Raw genomic sequence first — 19,287 nt, 5'->3', positions numbered from 1 at the left:
GCAAGGGCAGTTAGCCTAGTACTAACTTATGAACCTAAAGTGCTACCTGGAAGGTAAGATTAAAAGAATTTAAGAGTAAACAGTTTCCATACTCCAGCAAGCATGGAACATTAAAAATTAAAAAAATAATAATATAAATTGCAAGTATCATAAGCACAAAATAAATCTTGCATCATCATCAAATTACTGTACTCCTGAAACAGCACACCATAATATAAAATTATAGATAATGATGACTAAAAAATGCACTAATGCAGTAGTACTGGGAAGGAGACACCACATATGCAGGCATACATGTCAGCATATATCTGCAAATGCACCAGGGCAGGGTGTGACAGGAGACAAAACAGAAAATCATTTCTGCAGTTCAGTATTATTATTTTGAAAAGATGAAGACATGTTTTAAACCGTGGCATTGTGTAATAGGAGTAAATAACAGCTGGGTGTGGACAACACAGATGTATCCATGGCTTTTATTTTTTTCTTTTGCTTACTTGGGCTTCAACTTCATGATTAAATGATTCAAGACAGAGGTGAACCCATTTTACCTACACAAAAACATGAGATAGTACATAATGATTTACTGTCACTCAGATCACCATTATATTCAAAATGCTGAAAATGTAAGCATGTCCCTAGGCCCACAGAATGTAAATACTTATGTGGTGGAGACTAAACTTATGCAACTGGAAAAATAGCCAAGTGCTAGCAACACTTTTACTTCTAAATGCATTTATCTGTATTTTGTTGACTATGATAGTCAGTGAAAGCATGGGGAAAAGACCCCATAACTGTAGAAATAATGCATATACTAAGAAATACTATGAAATTCTCCACAGGCTTTGGCATAATATATAACTGCAAATGTATATTCATATCAAAGTAATACAACTGTACAGTTTAATAAGAGAGTTAGAAAAAAAATATGTTACATTGGGGGGATTGAATGGAAGAAAACATACAAACATAGAAATAAATCCATTGCTTATGCTGAAATATTTCTGGATATCTACAGAATTAGAGAAAAGTATTAAGGGAGGTTAGTTTATATCATGGTTATTATAGGTTATGTGCAGTATTGTTTAAAATAAACAATTATATAATATGATAGTTTATTGCGAATATAGAAATGTGTCACTCAGTAAGAAATTAATGCATTCTTTAGGACTGTATGTACACTCTAACCTAAAAAATGTGATATTTGTTCTCCCCTACATGGCCCTGCCAACAGTGTATGAACATCCATTCTTCCAAAATTACAGTGCTATTGAATCTGATGTAACAAAATTAAAATGCTAAGAAGTAATACTGAGAACAGAACTATACCCTGAATGTAGACGCATTATGTAAAATGCCCATACTATGATACTGATAAATATGTTCTACAAAGTCTTAATCAATAACTGCAAAGGACTGCCATTATCCACAATGATAATGCAATATGGATCCAAGCAACCGTCTCATTGCTGTCATCTCTTATTCAGCAGCTAATCAAACATGCTTCCTTTCTTGTGGTGCCGAGACTTAAATCTGCCATCCCACAGAATATTGTAGTTTGAAAAATTTATCTTACATATTTAAAATCAATATTCATTGACAAATACAACAGATTCTAGTGCAAGTAGCAGAATGTCTGCAAAACAAAATCTATAAATAACATTGAGACGCAGAATAATTTTATTATGTCCATACATAATATAAAATAAAAATATAAAAGTGACTAATAGTGCATGGTATAATAACAGTCAGTTTGGGTGCAGGTTACAGTAGGGTTTATTTTAACCTGTTTCAAAGTTTAAGCCACAAATGACACGAACAAACACATTGTAAACCCTACCTGGACAAACCGTACCCAAGTATGGTTATATCTGTATATATGGTTATATCTGTATACTGCAATCCATAATTCTTCTTTATGCAGAGGAACCTTGTTTCTCTCTGTATGTATTTTATTTGCTTATATATGTCTGATTTTGACAACCTGATGTCACCAGCCAGGTAACTAGTGCACCTAGTTCATTCTATCGTTTTATCACTACTGTACCTCTGATTTTTCCCATTCCTTTTACCACTAGTATTGGTATGCATGTGTTTCCTGTCATACTGTGGTGGAATGTCAACACCATTATAGCTTCAGGGTTGGAGAATAATTTTGCCTTTTGCCCATGTTTTACCCAGCTCTTACACCATATGCGTTCCACCTAAGCAGGCTGTACACGTGTGAGTATGCTCTGCATACCCTAAGCCAATGGGAGCCTAAAGCAGAACAAACTGAGTAAAAGATCTGGCCATTTTCTGTTCTGTCTTACTCCCCCTCCAAGATGTGACATGAACATGTGGCACCACCAGCATGGTTAAAAACAATAACTGTACACCGGCACGTCAGCAGATCTACTCTAAGTTTTGGAGTCATGAGCTTTGGAATCAGCCTTACTGTTTCTAGATTGCACTTCTGAATGAGATGCAGGTGTGCTTTTCGGATTCCTGGAGAATTTGTCATATTTTAGGAAAATTCTGTCTATAGTCCATAGAATAACAATGTTTAAATTAAAAATAAACCACCAAAGAAAGGCACTGGTAAGGCAGTTTGGATCCCAGTCAAAAAATGTTTATTGAATGAACAAGAAGCACATTGACACTACAGAAAAGTGTGCAACTTTTCTGTGGTGTCAATGTGCTTCTTGTTCATTCAATAAACATTTTTCGACTAGAATCCGAACTTCCTTACCAATGCCTTTCTTTGATGGTTTATTGGTGATACTTTAAGGCACTTTACCCTTCGTTTTGTTTTTTTTTTTGTTGCTATAATGTTTAAATTATCCATTTAACCATGAACTTGAACATATGCATTTATGAGTGCTAGAATTTCTGGATTAAGTACTTGACACTGAGAACAGAACAATCTTTTATGTAAGACTTATGATACTGCTGAAGTTTTGGACTCAAAGGTGAGAAATACTTTAGAGGTAATTCTAAACAAGGCATTCAAAATGTGCTGTAGCAGGCCAGAAAAGATTACTAACATGATTAACTGTTCTATAAGATTAAAATTGTAAATGCAATATTGACTTACCTTCACCATGAATTTTTCCACACCATTTCAACTTATCAGCCAAGTAACCATACAGGGTTTGTTCTAGTGTCATATAATGAGCAATTACTCTTGCATAATCATGAACGAGTTTGTTTGTTTTGCTCCAGAAAACTGACTGAAAAATAAAAGTGTATGTTTTCATCAACAGCTTGCATTTGTTTGTTTATTAAATGCAGTTTTCTAATGGATTAGCTAAAATGAATAGAAATAATGGTTACTGTCTTCAGAAATTGAACAAAGTCATCCTTACAAGTACATGATCTAGTTTTAAAAAGTAATGCAACTCAATAGGCATGCGTGTAGTTTTGTGGTGACTTGGGATGTCTCTGAAACCTAGATAATTTGCTTATGTGTGATACACTATGCATCTATTGATCTTGTTAATTTTGGAAGCCATTCCAAGTTCACTCATAGCTGGTTTTCTCATTCCAAATGTCTAAAACCTGTAGATCTCAGCTACATCTATGCTGCTCATATTAAATCAGTAGCTTCACTGGAACTTGTATGCCATATGCATTTGACAGAAAAAAATTTCAATGTAAAAAAGGGGAAGAATATGGTTTGCTTCTTAGCTGAACCCTATTTTACTTCCTTTATATCTGTATCATACAAGTACCATTGTTCCCAGTAGCTATGAGAGTAGAGATTGGTGATTCTTAAACCAGACGTTGAACTGCAGTGTAATTAGAATCTATGACTTCTATAGAAATGTATTGCTTCAAAACAATTTAATTCAAAACCATGGACCAAAAACTGAGATTTTGTGAATAATTAAGATATTCTATTTTGTAATGCATTTTTATTGCATTACAAGATGGCGGTGACAGGCACAACCCACAGTACCTGTGAGTGAGTGTGTATGTGAGTGTGTGTGTGTGTGTGTGTGTGTGTGTGTGTGTGTGTGTGTGTGTGTGTGTGTGTGTGTGTGTGTGTGTGTCTATGTATTGTTCACATTTGTTGGAAGGGTACCTTATTGATCTAACACATTTCTGCTGCCAGGATCAAAAGCTGCACTTCCCTAACAGCCCAGTGGACCACTTTCATCTACAGCATCTGTAACTGCAATGGACTGCCTTTTTAGAAACAGCTTTTACACCGAGACTGCCACTGAACTGAAATAATGTTAATAGTATCAGCATTTGAAAGTGTCTCTTATTTGGTGACTTTTCCCTAATTAGTTTTTGCATTGTCTTTAATGATGGAGATAAAGTTGTTTCCCTATCACTAATGCAGCATTTATTGCTTACACAGCATTTGTAACAACTTTACCCTGTTCATCATGTAAATGAGGAGGAAATGGGGTAAATTTAAAAGAAGAAAGGGAAGTAGAGCAATCAGAGGAAAACACGTAATTGCAACCATAAGGTATGAAAGGTGGAGGGAAGCAAGGGTAATTTTTTTCAGGAAAAGAGCCCCTTTTGAAATATATAAAAAATAATGGTAGGTGGAGATGGTATTGATGGAAGGTTATCGATGGGATAGAGGAAGAAGTATTAGGTAACAGTGGCAGACAGACAAATATAAAACTAAGATTGAGAAAGGCAGCGTCAATAAGTACACAAAGGGCTGGGAGGACAGTGGATGGACACAGACATACATGGAGCAGGCAAGTGATGATGTGGAGTGGTGGACAACAAAGATAAAAGATAAATTCAATATAAGGGATAGACAATATCAGAATGTAGATAAGATCCTGGCATGACTGAATGCCAAGTTAGTTGACTGATATTATCAGCTGGTTGCTCTCATCAGTTGTACTGGTCATGTGACTCCACAAGTCATAGTAGAAGTCACTCCACATTGCCAAGGCAGGTATCCAGTTGTAACACCTAAACAGCCACGAGCCTCTGATACTGCTGCTGGGAGATCAGAGCATATGCCTCCAGACACATTCAGAAGGAGTATCTTGAGAATGCCCACAGAGGGCACCTGGACATCTCCAGATCATGTCCAGCAATGGAATCAGCATCCTCTGCTGATAGGTAGTGGTTGTCATCACTGCTAACTCACTCCCTGAGGCTTCATAGTAAATACTGATATAAAAATGTAGATGATGGTCCTACAGAAAATTGATGGTTACACACATATTCTACAAATACAGACACACCTGTACAGTGGACTGCCACAGACATCATACAGACTCCACTGCCAGGATAGCCCCCCATCTAGTAAAACATCCAACCATAATATGCCTTCACTCCTCTGCAGCTGAAAAAAGAATGCATTATTAAGTATAGGTCTAAAATAGGTAAGACAGCAGAAGGCAATAGTACAGAAAAGCTGCTTATAGTACATGTCTGACTTTCTCTGTCTTTATCCTCTGAGTACCACTGATGTAGCAGATCAGGGTGTCACTGGCTTATAACACTCTTGTGATGCTGGCACTGGTTACTACAATGAGTACACCATCCTGATAAACTCATGTCTGACATTCACCATCTGAAAGCTGACATCATACTGCTTCAACACATGCTCTTCAAAGTCTGTGTGCAAGAGGAACATTTGTGGATCATGTCCCATGTAATATAGCACTGTACTGTGGCAATCCTGTGTGTCCTCAACACTGTACATGGTGCTAAGAATGGATGCACAATTGCAGAGTGGCACAGTGTGTGCACACATACAATGTGCATATCAGTCAAATGCTTAGTGCAATACATTATGGCAGTGATGCAGAAAGAGTGGCACTAAAAGCCTTATTAACATAATCTCCATGCAAAATGGCCCGTGTTAGCTCAATATAAAGTGATAGCACCATTTTGTGCAATACTATTTGGTACTGTACATCTGTGCAATCGAAATTTTAGTAAAGATTCTATAGTCTGACAACTTTGCAAAGTTAACAAAGGATTCTTGCCTAGAAAAGTACCTCAGCAAGAGCAACAAACTCTGTGGTGGATGTAAGTTTCACTGAGTTAGGCATTTAGATGTATGTGTAACTCATATTCCAGGATGGTGACACAGCACTGCAGCATCTGTCTGAGGGCAAATATGTAGTACAGGAACCATGAGAAGGTTAATGCAAGGGAGGGGGTTAGGCTACCTTTGCTGCAGTATGTAATAGGGAGGGGGCATTGTGCATACTACAAACTGCAGCTGATTAAGAATTATGAGCATAAATTAAAAAAAAATCAGAGTGCATTAACTGATGCTGTAATATATACTGTATACTGGGATATGGAAACTATACATAGGTGACTTCCAAAGATATTTAAATGGAGACAGTTAAAGCCATGTTGTGTAATATTGCTGGTTTGAGAAATAAGATAAATTATGATTATTTTATAGTATCTGTTAAAAATATTGATATAATTCATTTCCAGATGATCTGGATAACAGTTGAATATCTGACTCTCTAAAAGACTATGAAACTTATGGAGTTCTAGTTATAAAGCAAAAGGTCTTTGGAAGACCACATTGTGCCATAATTACTTTTGTTGGTTCCTAAATTGATTCAAAACAGTAATAATTATCTCCTTTTGGATCTATTTTTTGAAAATAAAAAATAGTATTTTTACAATATCTATACCCACTGTGGAAAAATGGGATAGCAAAAGAAAATCATGTGGAAGGAATCTGACAGGTTAATTTAGTTCTAATTCATGTTGGCAGAAGACCATCAACGGCCATGGTGGTGCAGCGGTTAGCACTGTCACCTCACAGCAAGAGGTTCTTTGGATCGATTCTCAGCTGGAGCGCCTTATATGTGGAGTCTGCATATCCTCCCTGTGGTCAAATGAGCTTTAAAGACATGTAGGTATGTGTGTGCGTGTGCTTTCTGTGAAGATTGGGTGTCGGGCTGGCAACTCGATGCTGTAAAACTCCACTGCCAATCAATCTGTGGATCAGTGATCCACTGTGGCGACCCGTAATAAGAAAAAGCTGAAAAACATTACTTTGTTGGTAGAAGACCATCAACTATTTTTGGTGACCTAAATGTAAGAACTCATAAATCCAGAATTTGTTTTCAGAATTAGTCAGAAAATTAAATGCTGGTGGTCAATAGATTAATTAGCAAGTATGTCATATAGTTATTGAAAACCAAATGAAAAATAATCCAGTAAATTTCAGTGGGTAAAAGGAGATCAAACTAATGATAATTTGATATGCTTTATATATATATATATATATATATATATATATATATATATATATATATATATATATATATATATATATATATATATATATATATATATATATATACACACACATACAATTCTATTGTCAAAAGCTCAGTCTTGAGATAGATGGCATTTAATAACTGAAGGGAAATTTTAAAGCAATGACCTCTCATAAATAGTAAATCTGACAGTGATAAAAATGTGGTTTAAAATATTTAATGAGATAGATATGAAGGAGCTTAGAGATCTGGGATGCATGCCTAGACTTAAAAAAAACCCTTCTGGTCATTAGACTAGTAAACATCTATGAAGCTATGAACCTATCTGAAAGAATCAGACCAGTCATTAATATTTAAAATTAAGGATCTGATTGAAATCAGATACAAACGCAAGAATTTAAATCTTTGAGGCGGGGAGACATCAGTGTAAAAGTTTAAAGTGACATGAAAGTGAAAATTTAACCATATTATTAATATATAATGAATGTTGGCAAGCTGTATTGAGAAGAATGTAATATTTAGAAAAAAGAAAACTCCATGGTATCCCTCAAAGTCTCAGAAAACCCAGTATACAACCTATACTGGGTCAAAACAAACCAAGAAGAAACTTTGCAGTGTGGAGGGTGTGAAGTTCACTACCTGAATTATGTTATGCACCTAGTGCACTAATAAAAAACAAACTGTAAAATACGTACTTCAAAATAAAAAAATAGAAAATAGTAGATAGTCCACTGTTGAGTTTAAAATGGAATATCCTTTATTGAAACACACAAACAAGTGATCCTAGTTGGAGTATAATGAAAAGTATCAAAAGCATTCCTTATATATAATCAGGTTGTTTGGAGCAAGGGAGTAGTTACAGAGGGTGATTCTGCAAAGAGCAATAAAAGCATTAAAATCATTCCTTTAGCCAAATCTCCCTTTCCCCATAAACTGAGACTGTGCTACCTTAGAATTGAAACTAAAAAGCTAGAGACAAATTAATATCAGATTTAAAATGTGCCTACACAAAAACTATCTCTTATTCAGGAGTTTGATATATTTTACAACCTTTAATTGAAAACTACTGAAATTTAGGAAGCAAAAATTATTTGCCCTCTTCATACATTTAAAATATGCTTTTGACAACATAGATAGAGGCATAAGCTATGGAAAGTAATGTTTAAAAAAGGATTTCATACTGTGTTAATTGTTTTAAACAAGGCAAACATTAAAGTTGTATAAAGACGTGTGTGTGCATGTGTGTGCGTGTGTGTGTGTGTCTGTGTGTCTGTGTGTTTGTGTGTGTGTATATATATATATATATATATATATATATATATATATATAGATCCACTCACTTTCATGAAGTAGTCCATATGTTGACCTCTGAAGTGTTGACCTCAAAATGTTGACAATCCGAACGTCAACATGTTAACATACATGCACTGAGAAATAACCTTGGTGAATGCAAAAACTAACATTGTTTTTTGAAGGGGGCAAGCCCCCTATACTCTCCACTAATTATATATATTATTGACTCTAAGGTCACTACCAGGGGATTGGTAATCTGACACACCTGTTGACCATCTGCATATATCCACCAAATGCAGTCTGTTTGCAGGGTGCCCCTATATATATATATATATATATATATATATATATATATATACACACACACACACACACACACACACACACACACACACACACACACACACACACACATACACACACACACACATATATATATATATATATATATATATATATATATATATATATATATATATGTATATATGTATGTGCATGTGTGCGTCTTTCTATGTATTGGAAGATATTAGACCTGTCAAAATAAGAAACTCATATTCCAAAATTCGAAGGGAAGAAAATACCATGATTTATTATTCCTTGCTGTAATAACTGTTATATTAGGAGGAAGACAAACCTTAGAATGAAAATGTTCAAATATAATTTAAAATATAATATAGAAATGACAAAGTCAATTGTTTTCAGTAATAAAAGAAAGACTTAAAATGGTTATATACAATAAATAAAGTGAACAAGTCAATGTATATAAATATAAGGGACTGTTATTCACACTGAACAATTCATGGGGTGCCCATTTAAAATAAACAGAAACAAAGAAATGGCAAAAAGGTCATCAGAGACTCAAATAAACAACAAAAAAAAAACAGAAGGAAGTAGCAAACAATCAGAAGAAAATCCAGCAATCCAAAATCAGAAACTGTGACCAACAGTGATTTTTTTGTAAACAAACAGGTGGTGGTACGCATATGTTGCATTTGGGTCAAACCCCCCCCCCCCATGCAGCCATTCCAGTGTCCCAAAGGACTGTTATTCACACTGAACAATTCATGGGGTGCCCATTTAAAATAAACAGAAACAAAGAAATGGCAAAAAGGTCATCAGAGACTCAAATAAACAACAACAACAAAAAAACAGAAGGAAGTAGCAAACAATCAGAAGAAAATCCAGCAATCCAAAATCAGAAACTGTGACCAACAGTGCTTTTTTTGTAAACAAACAGGTGATGGTACGCATATGTTGCATTTGGGTCAACCCCACCCCCCCATGCAGCCATTCCAGTGTCCCATTATTTGGCTATTTCTCCCCATTTGCCATAAACACTGTTCAAAACTCAGTATGCATACTGCTTTCTGCTTTACGTCTACAATGATTACAGGTATTTGGATTTAATTTAAAACTTTTATTTCAAATTTTCCAGCACAAGCACTGATAGATGTTTGCTAAACAAAGCAATACAATCTCACAATGAAAACAGACTTAGCATTAAAACTTCTGTGAATTTGAAACTCACATTCATTGAAACAGCATTGAAACCCACATTCAAAGAAAATGTGTCTGGCCAGTGGCAGATTAAGTTTACCTTTGGGCTGTTTTCAAATCATAGGCCCCTTGCACACATTTTTAGGACCATGCAAAACTTCTTTGATTCATCTTCCTGATTGTATTAAATTATAATGTATAATAAATAAATTATATCCTTTGTATAATACAACACCACTGGTTAGAGCGTGTTTTAAATTTATAGCCAGTAAGCAAAGAAACAAAACATATGAATCGATAATGTCAAAACTCCTCAATTCAGAATATTTCAACCATAAAAGGCCACTCAAACTTCTGTCATTACAACCCATCAATATCAGTCAATATGCACAGTCTCTGCAGAAGTAAAAGTCATCTAAATAATTCCACATTAAAGAGATCTGACTGTAACTAATGAAAAGGTTGCTGTTAGCACAAAACTTTATATTTAAGTATTTCATCTACAAATTCACTGCCTGCTGCCCTTGAAGAATAAATTGCCTATGTTACATTAAAAATGATAAGCTAGTTATATTGCAATAGGGAATGGATGGCAAACTAAAACAGGTTCATGGTTACTAGGCATATTATCCAAAGGAGGGCATACACAGGACTGCAATACCCCACCCTCTTAAAATCCAACACAGTATCAGCAATCCATCTACATACTGTGGGAATAAGACCCACAGCCTTCTGCATCAAAACAAAAGTATGCTACCTGCTGTGCTACTGACACTGCTTTAAAACTCTAAGCACACAACAGTGATACCATTTGCTAAACAAAACAGTTGCATATTTTGGGTAGAGGATTCAGGCTCTTGTTTCCTGTAGCTAAGGTACAGGGTTTGAGCCTAAGCAAATTATGAACCACCTGCTAACCCTAACTAGGGCATTTCACTGTCTCACACACACACACACACACACACACACACACACACACACACACACACACACACACACACACACACACCTCAACCTTTAATGCAAGAAATCTGGACAATGTCTAAAATAAATAGGAACAGATTATAAATATTTCTCTCATGAACTTAGAAAATTGCTAGAATAACATGATTTGTGTTAGTATGCATTTTTCTAAAGGATATGAAGTCTAAACCTCAAATAGCTGTCATTATTTAGCAACTTCCATCTTTTTATGAGGAAAAAACAAAAATATGGGGCAAAAATCTGGACATTCTGAAAAACCTGGGCAGTTGAGGGGTATGCTACCTATCTGTTACACACACACACACACACACACACACACACACACACACACACACACACACACACACACACACACACACACACGCACCATATCTCTCTCTCAACCTCTTAGTACAAGAAGTCTGGGCAAAGCCTGTCATAATGGGGGGGACAAAGGACCAAACTAGGGACACATTTTAAATATTGCTCTTATAAATTCAGAAAGTTGCTAGAATAACAGGATTTCTGTTAGAATGCATTTTCTAAAAGATATGAAGTCTGAAACTAAACATTACTTTAATTTGATACTACAGTTATATCATCTAACACCTTACTTGGAGTAGAAGAATCATTACTAAATTTAGCACTGTACGTTATTTACCTTAAGAGTTGCAGGATTTTAAACTATCACCCTCAATGCCTGTCATTTGAACACCAGTATCTGACAAACAAGAAATCATTGCAATAATCAAAAAAATCAGTCTGAGAAGAAATATGATTTCCATTGTTACAGATGTTGTTCAAAGTTTGAGAAACAGTTTTTCAAACTCTTAACAACAGGAAAAAGATTTTCACAGTTTAAATTATTATTCCTCTTCTCACCACATACACTAGGCAATCCTATAAAACATCTGTTACATTTGATAGTAGCATCTGTGAACTCTAAATAACTATTACTATTATTATTCACATCCTCACTATATCACTGACAGTGGCACCCTTCCCGACCTACTAGGTGACCATTTTCGCCCATCGTCTTCCCTCCTCCCTACATCTAACACATACCTATACCTCTATGCGGTGCCTGAAAAACTTCAACACCGATTAATTCTCAAATGCACTAAAAAGAGTAAACTGGACCCCACTAAAATCTTTATCCCTTGATAATGCCATTTCCTACTTCAATACAACCTTCTTAGACTTGCTAAACTCCTTTGCCCCCTGGAAAACAAAATGCACAAAAAGCAACCCTGTCCCATGGTTAACTAAGAATACTTTGCTCATTATGCGACTCCGAGATAAATCTTGGAAAAGCTACAATAAAACTAAATCTGCCACCACCCTAAACGAATACAAAATACTTCGCAACAAAGTAAAGAAACTTATTATCTCAGACTGCAAATCCTATTTTTCAACACTCCAAACCAACCACAACGCTAACACTAAAAAGGTCTGGGATGGAATCTCCTCTCTCCTTAACCCAGGTAAAAAAGAAACCCCCTGCCCTGACCCTAACGCCTCCCACCTAAATTTAGCATCCCAATTTAATTCATTTTTATTGACTCCATAGCCAAACTAACATCATCTTTTACTAACAACACTGGTTCCCCACTCCCACAACCACATCCACATATTCCTCCTGCCCCTAGTAAGTCCAGCCCCCAACCTCCTCCCTTCTCCATGAATCCTATCCCCATATGTACTATAAAAAACTACTCCAAAAATGAAATCATGTTCTAATGCTCCTGATGAGATACCCTCCTACTTCCTAAAAATCACAGTAGAAGCCCTTGCCCTCCCTATCCGTATTCTAATCAACAGATCAATTTCTGAATGCTATGTTCCCCAACTGTGGAAAAAGGCCTTTATTATTCCACTCCATAAAGGTGGCAACAACAATTATATCCCAAACTTCAGACCTATCGCTATCTTATCCCCTGTTTCTAAACTGCTTGAAAAATGCATCCACCTTCAACTTCTACCCTATCTCTTAAATAACAACCTTCTCACTCCCACTCAGCATGGATTCCGACCAGGCCATAGTACCTTCACTGCTCTTCTCTCCTTCCTAGAGATCATTAAGAAGGCCTGGTCATACCATATCCACCATCCTCTTAGACCTTTCAAAGGCTTTTGACACCATCTCACACAACCTTCTCATTAACAAACTCTCTAAACTAAACCTAACCACCTCCACTATCAATTGTTTCACCAGTTATCTATCAAACAGGCAACAAGCAGTCAAGTGGAAAAAAGCTATTTCACCTTTCCTAGATACTCCCACAGGTGTCCCGCAAGGATCAATTCTAGGTCCCCTTCGATTCAATATCTTTATAAATGACTTCTATCTTGCCATCCCTAATGCTAAACTCATCCAATATGCCGACGACTCGACAATAATCTGCTCTGCCACCTCTACTTCTTCATTAATAAAATTAACTCAGGAAGCCTTCTCTTCCACTAAACAATGGATGCTAGACAACCATCTGGCACTCAACACTACCAGGACTAAACTAATGATATTTACCCCTTCTAAAACCACCACCTTAGATAAAAACTCATTCTCTAACACCAGTCAAAATAATATAACTCTCGAAATAGTCTCCACTGCAAAACTTCTAGGAATTCTCCTTGATGATCAGCTAAAGTTTGATAGTCACCTGCAAGTTAATATAAAAAAACACATAAAAAATTAGGCATGCTTTACAGTCATAACCGTTATATCTCTCCCCCTACTAGATGTGTACGCGTTACTACTTACCTCATCCCTTCCCTTCTATATGGTGCCTCTCTCCTTACTAATCTGCAATCTTCCCTCAAATTAAAACTCTCCTCCTGTTACTACAAAATTTCTAAATTTGCAACTGGCCATAGATCCACTACCCATCACTGTATTTCCCTACATCAACTGGACTGGCTTGAGCTACCCAACTATCTCACCTATACCCAACTTATCCAAGCACACAAACTTATTTGTAGCCCCTCTCTCTGCCCCTCCCTTACCTCCACCTTCAAAATCCATCTTCCTGACCAATGTCTCAGATCTAACTCCCAGAATCTAATAGAACTCCATAAACCTTCCCATCCTCCAGGCAAGCACCTCCTATCCTTCTCCCTAGCACGCCATTGGAATTCTCTTCCACCTCTCATTTGTACCACTAACAGACTCTCTGCCTTCAAAACCCTACTTCACTCACACATAAATTCACAATGGGAATGCTCTTGCTCCCATCCTACATAATTTCCTTACCTTAACTACTCTCCACAAACTAATATATCTGCAAATAGCCCCCTACAGTCTAACTACTCCTAATAATAACTGTAGGAACTACCATATTTTACAGGAACTGTAACTCTTTTGTAATGAAATTCAGTGCATTACTCTAACTAGCACCTCATGGGAACTTCTTACTTATTTTTTTTAATTCTCTCTTATTCATGTAATTTGTTATCTTGTCTACTTGAGACTTCTTGCATTTATATTTATCCTCACATTTCATATATTATGTTATCGTGTATTCTTATGACTCTTGCATTTATAGTGTATCTTGTATTTCATGTATTTTTCTGGAGCTTTTCTCCCCAGGACCCCATTGAAAACGGGCTCTTTGTGGCCCAATTTGACTATCCTGGCAAACAAAATGCAAATAAATAAATAAATAAAATAAATAAATTACAATTAGAATAGCTCCTAGAAACAAGGTCATTTAGACAAAACTCGTCCATCAAGGCCATTTAACTAACAAAACGGTAATGCAAAATAAAACTAATAAATTACTTAATTGTGAATTACAAGACAGTAAAACCTATTGCCATACACTGCCCAATATGCCAGCCATGCAAAGACACATCAGCACATGCGCAGAACAACTGCAGCAAACAGCCCGAGATAGGAAGACTTGCCTCCCTCCATTTGTCTGCAAATACTTTCAGTGCTGTAAATTAATAATGTAAGAAAAAAACTTCTTCACCTGTGTCCTTAGCCATGGAAGAATGCATAGCACACCAAGCACCTGCAGACACTTTCATATAACTGCTCCTGAGAAAAACAGTCATAGTACAGCAAGTCGCCCTAGACAGGTAAACATGCCCACCTGTTCCTCAACACATACTAGTGCTATAAATTAATAAAATAAGAAAAAAAACAAAGCTTCTTCACCTGCGTCTTAAAAGGACAGCGAGGGAAGACTATACATTACAACAAGAGCTAGCAGACAAGTTCAGTAATGAAAGTCTAGTTAGTTTAAACGGAATATTATAGAGGGTTTCAAATGATAAGAATGCATGCACTAAAGAACTGACAAACGTGGTGAACATGCATTAGCTCACAGATGCAGGAGACATTTACACAAATCATTTAATGCATCTCAACATCCAGTCCAAAGTCTAGTAATTTACAAAACGACACTGGACTTTTCAAGTTGGTTTCAGTCGTCTTAAGACTGCAACAAATTATCTGTTCTGGTTAGGCCAAGACATGCAGAAAAAGGGTATTGCTTTCACACCGTCCTCTGTAAACTGCTCCTTCCAGACATTTGCTTTGTTCTGATAAAGTTTTGCCTTGAAATGCTACTCTAAAAGCTAAACACCAGTTCAATAACAATTTTTGCCCCGTGGCAACAATTCTGAGTATTTCAAACTCTGACAAAGATTATAAATAATGAGTATCAAATTTTCAATGTACTTGAGTGAACCCTTCATTCTTACAGTACGTGGTTTCAGTGGTCTCCTTACCTAAGAACAGACACATTATTATGACCACAAAATTAGTAAGCTTTAATATGTATGTTATATGCAATTTTTATTTTTTTTAAGCAAGTTGCGGCAATGAATCTACTCCACTTCAGTACAATCCATCAAAACTGCTGTTAAAGACCCCTCAGTGTTGCAGCATAATGGTCATTCACATCAATTTGCTCTTATGCCCAAATGTCCAGTGCAGCCATGTTAAACAGTTAGGCTTAATAAGTACAGTAAACTTCCTACAAAACTGACACAGTTAAGGCCTTCCTATAGTCCATACCATTTATAAGCATTCTCATTTCCTTATGACCAATAGCTGTTTCTTAAGATCCAGTCTCCTGCTTAAGTATACATACACAAAGACATACAGACCTACCTACTTCTTATATATATACACACACACACACACACACGCGTACACACACACACACACACACACACACACACACACACACACACACACACACACACACACACACACACACACACACACACACACACGCACACATGTACACACTTGCCTACCTATTTCTTGCTAGGGTTACCACCTGTCCCACTTTGCGAGGGACAGTCCCCATTTGGGCAGTTGTGTCCTGCGAAAAAATTGAAAAAATGGCAAATGTCCTGAGATTTTAGGACAAAAATATTTCTTAAGTTTTCTTTAATAGTTGCATAAAACAATTATTTTTTATCTGAAATACCTACATGTTATATGAAACAGCATAAGCATTTCAAATGCTACAAAAATAAGATGCTATTTTGGCAAAAAAGTGAAGTTCTATCCTTTGTACTAGTCAAGGGTATGTTTTGTCCTGCAAAATATGACATTTCTACAAAAAATGTCCCACTTTTGACATTTGAAAAGGTGGTAACCCTATTTCTTGCACACACACACACACTCCTCTTAAAAACTTAAACACATACGCACACCTAAAACTCACTTGTCTGGTCGCGGTCCAGAGTCCAAACGTCTTCAGGAATTCAAATTCTGAGCGCGTGGGCCAGGAAGATGTAAGCGATCAGTCGAACATCGCACCGATGCAGAAGCTTCTGCATCTGTGCGACCCAACCCAAAGGGCATTCTTAAAGAAGAATGCCCTTAAAAAAAATAAATTTTATTTTTAGGAAACGGGGCAGCAGAGGTGCCGGTAAGCCATACCGGTGTGTACTGGCCCCCAAAAAGCCCCGGTGACTAGCAATATGAGTAAAAAAACACTCAAAAAGATGAGACGTGTTAGCTAAGCACTTTTGTTCATCAGAGCTGAAAAAAGCATAACACTCCACTTTTATATACCATTAATTAACTGAAGTCACGTGATATATCAAACATACTTAATTCATTAAAATAAAACTTAAACATCCAAAATGTAAGCAAATATGTGTATCAATTATCAAACATGACAGTTAAAAATATCTTTTTTCAAAACACATTTGCTTAAAGTCTTAAAAGACATTTGCTATTGATATTGTCATTAAGGCCTGGCAACTTAACTGGCTTGCAGTAATATCTACCAGTTAAGTTCCTTAACTTCTAGAATAGTGTTGATGTCACCACCAAAGTAGCAATACTTGATTCAGGACCAATAACTGAAGACAAATCCCTATTCCCGAAAACAATGTTCCAGTTCCTGGTAATGGGATTTCTAATATCACTGGTTTGTAGGAAAATAGGGAAAGGAAAATTTCTTGTTTTAGAGAAAATATCAGATTCTTCGATAGTCCTGTCATTCTTGTTAGTGAAACCTGTTAACAAAATAAGGGAGAATCTAGTGTTCAACAAAATTCTAATTTTTGTGACAATAGTGTCCAAAAAAGGTTCCTGGTAGCCCCTGTCCTTAAATAATTGTTTGAGTTAAATGATGTCATCTTCAAAATGAACATTGTTACTAATGAGCTGACTGAGTCTGATGAACAGCCCTCTGATTACGTTGTGTTTCATAAACTTAGGATGTTGGCTGTCAGAGACTAAATATTTGTTAGTAAAGGTAGTCTTCCTGTAAATGTTACTTTGGAAGGTACAATTGCCAATGTCCATCTTAAGTTTTGAAGATCCAAAAAATTAACCAGACTACTAGAACCACTTACTGTTAAGATCAGAAAAAAAGATGTTATATTCATCTGAATCATCATCATCATCATCATCAGCCCCCTCTTTCCCATTTTCTACATGGGGTTGGGGAATCATGTTAATTGTCACCATCTCTCTTGATTCAATGACACACTCCTGCCTTATGCGACACTCATGCTTGACTGTCGCAGATCTTCTTTCACACACTCCATCTACCACTTTGCTGGACCTCCTCATTTCCACTTACCCTCTTCCTGTCTGTCCCAAATATTCTTCAACAGATTGTCTTCTGCTTTTCTGCACATGTGTCCAAACCACCGTAATCTATTCTGTTTGATCTTTTCTGCAATTGGAACTACTTTGCCTTCTGCTCTTATGTCTTCATTTCTTCTTCTGTCTCACAGAGTGCATCCTACCACCATTCTCAGACACTTCATTGCAATGACCTCTGGCATTTTCATCTGCTCTGCCTTTACTTTCCAGGTTTCTGGATCATACAGTAGTACTGGTTGCACCACTGTCATGTATACCTTACTTTTCATCATCTTTGACATTCTTCTGTCATAGACTACACCTTACACTCTGTGCCAGTTGGCTACACCCCTCTGATTCTAAGTTTAACCTCTTTATTAAGGCTTCCCTTCTCCTCAATCACCCCTCCCAGATACTTGAAGCTATTTACCTATTCCATTATCTTTCCTTCTATCTCAGTTCTCAGCTTCTTCTGATTTTCCCATTTTGCTGCTATTACCACTGTCTAACCTGTGCTTAGTTTCATCCCATGTGCCTTCAGTTTTGCATTTCCATTGCTCTATACTTTGCTGGAGTTCTTGCTTCAGAGTCTGCCTGTAATGTCACATCATCTGCATACAGCAACTTTGTTGATCTGTCTCCTCCAACCTGTTTGCTAATGTAGTCCATCACCGGTATGAATAGCAGTGGGCTCAGAGCTAAACCCTAGTGTGCACCCACTCCCACTGGGAACCCCTCTGTGAAGCTGAACACTGTTTGTATTTGAGTCATTGGGTTCTTGTACATAACCTGCACTAATTATACCAATGTTTCTGGCACTTAGAACCACCGCACTACTGCCAAGATCAGCTTTCTTGGGACCTTGTCATATGCTTTCTCCAGGTCTAGGAATGCCATTTGGACTCTTTCCTCATCTCTATCTTCTTCTCAACTATCTGTCTCACTTCAAACATTGGATTGGTTGTGCTGCATGCTGATCTGAATATGAACTGCTCATCTCCCATCTTACATTCTACTACTTTGTGTATCCATTTATCAATCACCCTCTCAAGAACTTTCATGCAATGTGATAGGAGTTTGATTCCTCTGTACTGCCCACAGTTGTGAATGTCCCTTTGTTCTTGTACATTGGCACGAGTATGCTTATTCTCCAGTCATCTGGGATACGCCTTTCTCTCTGCACTGCTATGAGTACCCTCAGGAGCTGTTTGTCCCCTATCTCACCCAGCATCTTGATCATATCTGCTGTGACAT

The 19,287-nt window shown here is 36.7% G+C and overlaps 1 protein-coding gene across 2 annotated transcripts in view; it reads right to left on the bottom strand.

Annotated features, from left to right (window-relative positions):
- LOC122794069 (ADP-ribosyl cyclase/cyclic ADP-ribose hydrolase 2-like) overlaps positions 1-19,287 on the bottom strand; it is a 459,871-nt gene that overhangs the window by 311,577 nt on the left and 129,007 nt on the right. For both annotated transcript variants that reach the window (XM_044062206.1, XM_044062205.1), the window contains exon 3: positions 3,074-3,209. In XM_044062206.1, the coding sequence (XP_043918141.1) occupies positions 3,074-3,209 (136 nt within the window). The remainder of the gene's footprint in view (positions 1-3,073; positions 3,210-19,287) is intronic.

This window comes from Protopterus annectens, chromosome 2.part1 (genome assembly GCF_019279795.1).
Source record: "Protopterus annectens isolate FY-2018-M chromosome 2.part1, PAN1.0, whole genome shotgun sequence".
Lineage (NCBI taxonomy): Eukaryota > Metazoa > Chordata > Ceratodontiformes > Protopteridae > Protopterus > Protopterus annectens.
Note: the sequence above shows the minus strand (reverse complement) of the source record. Positions and strands in the feature narration are given on the sequence as shown.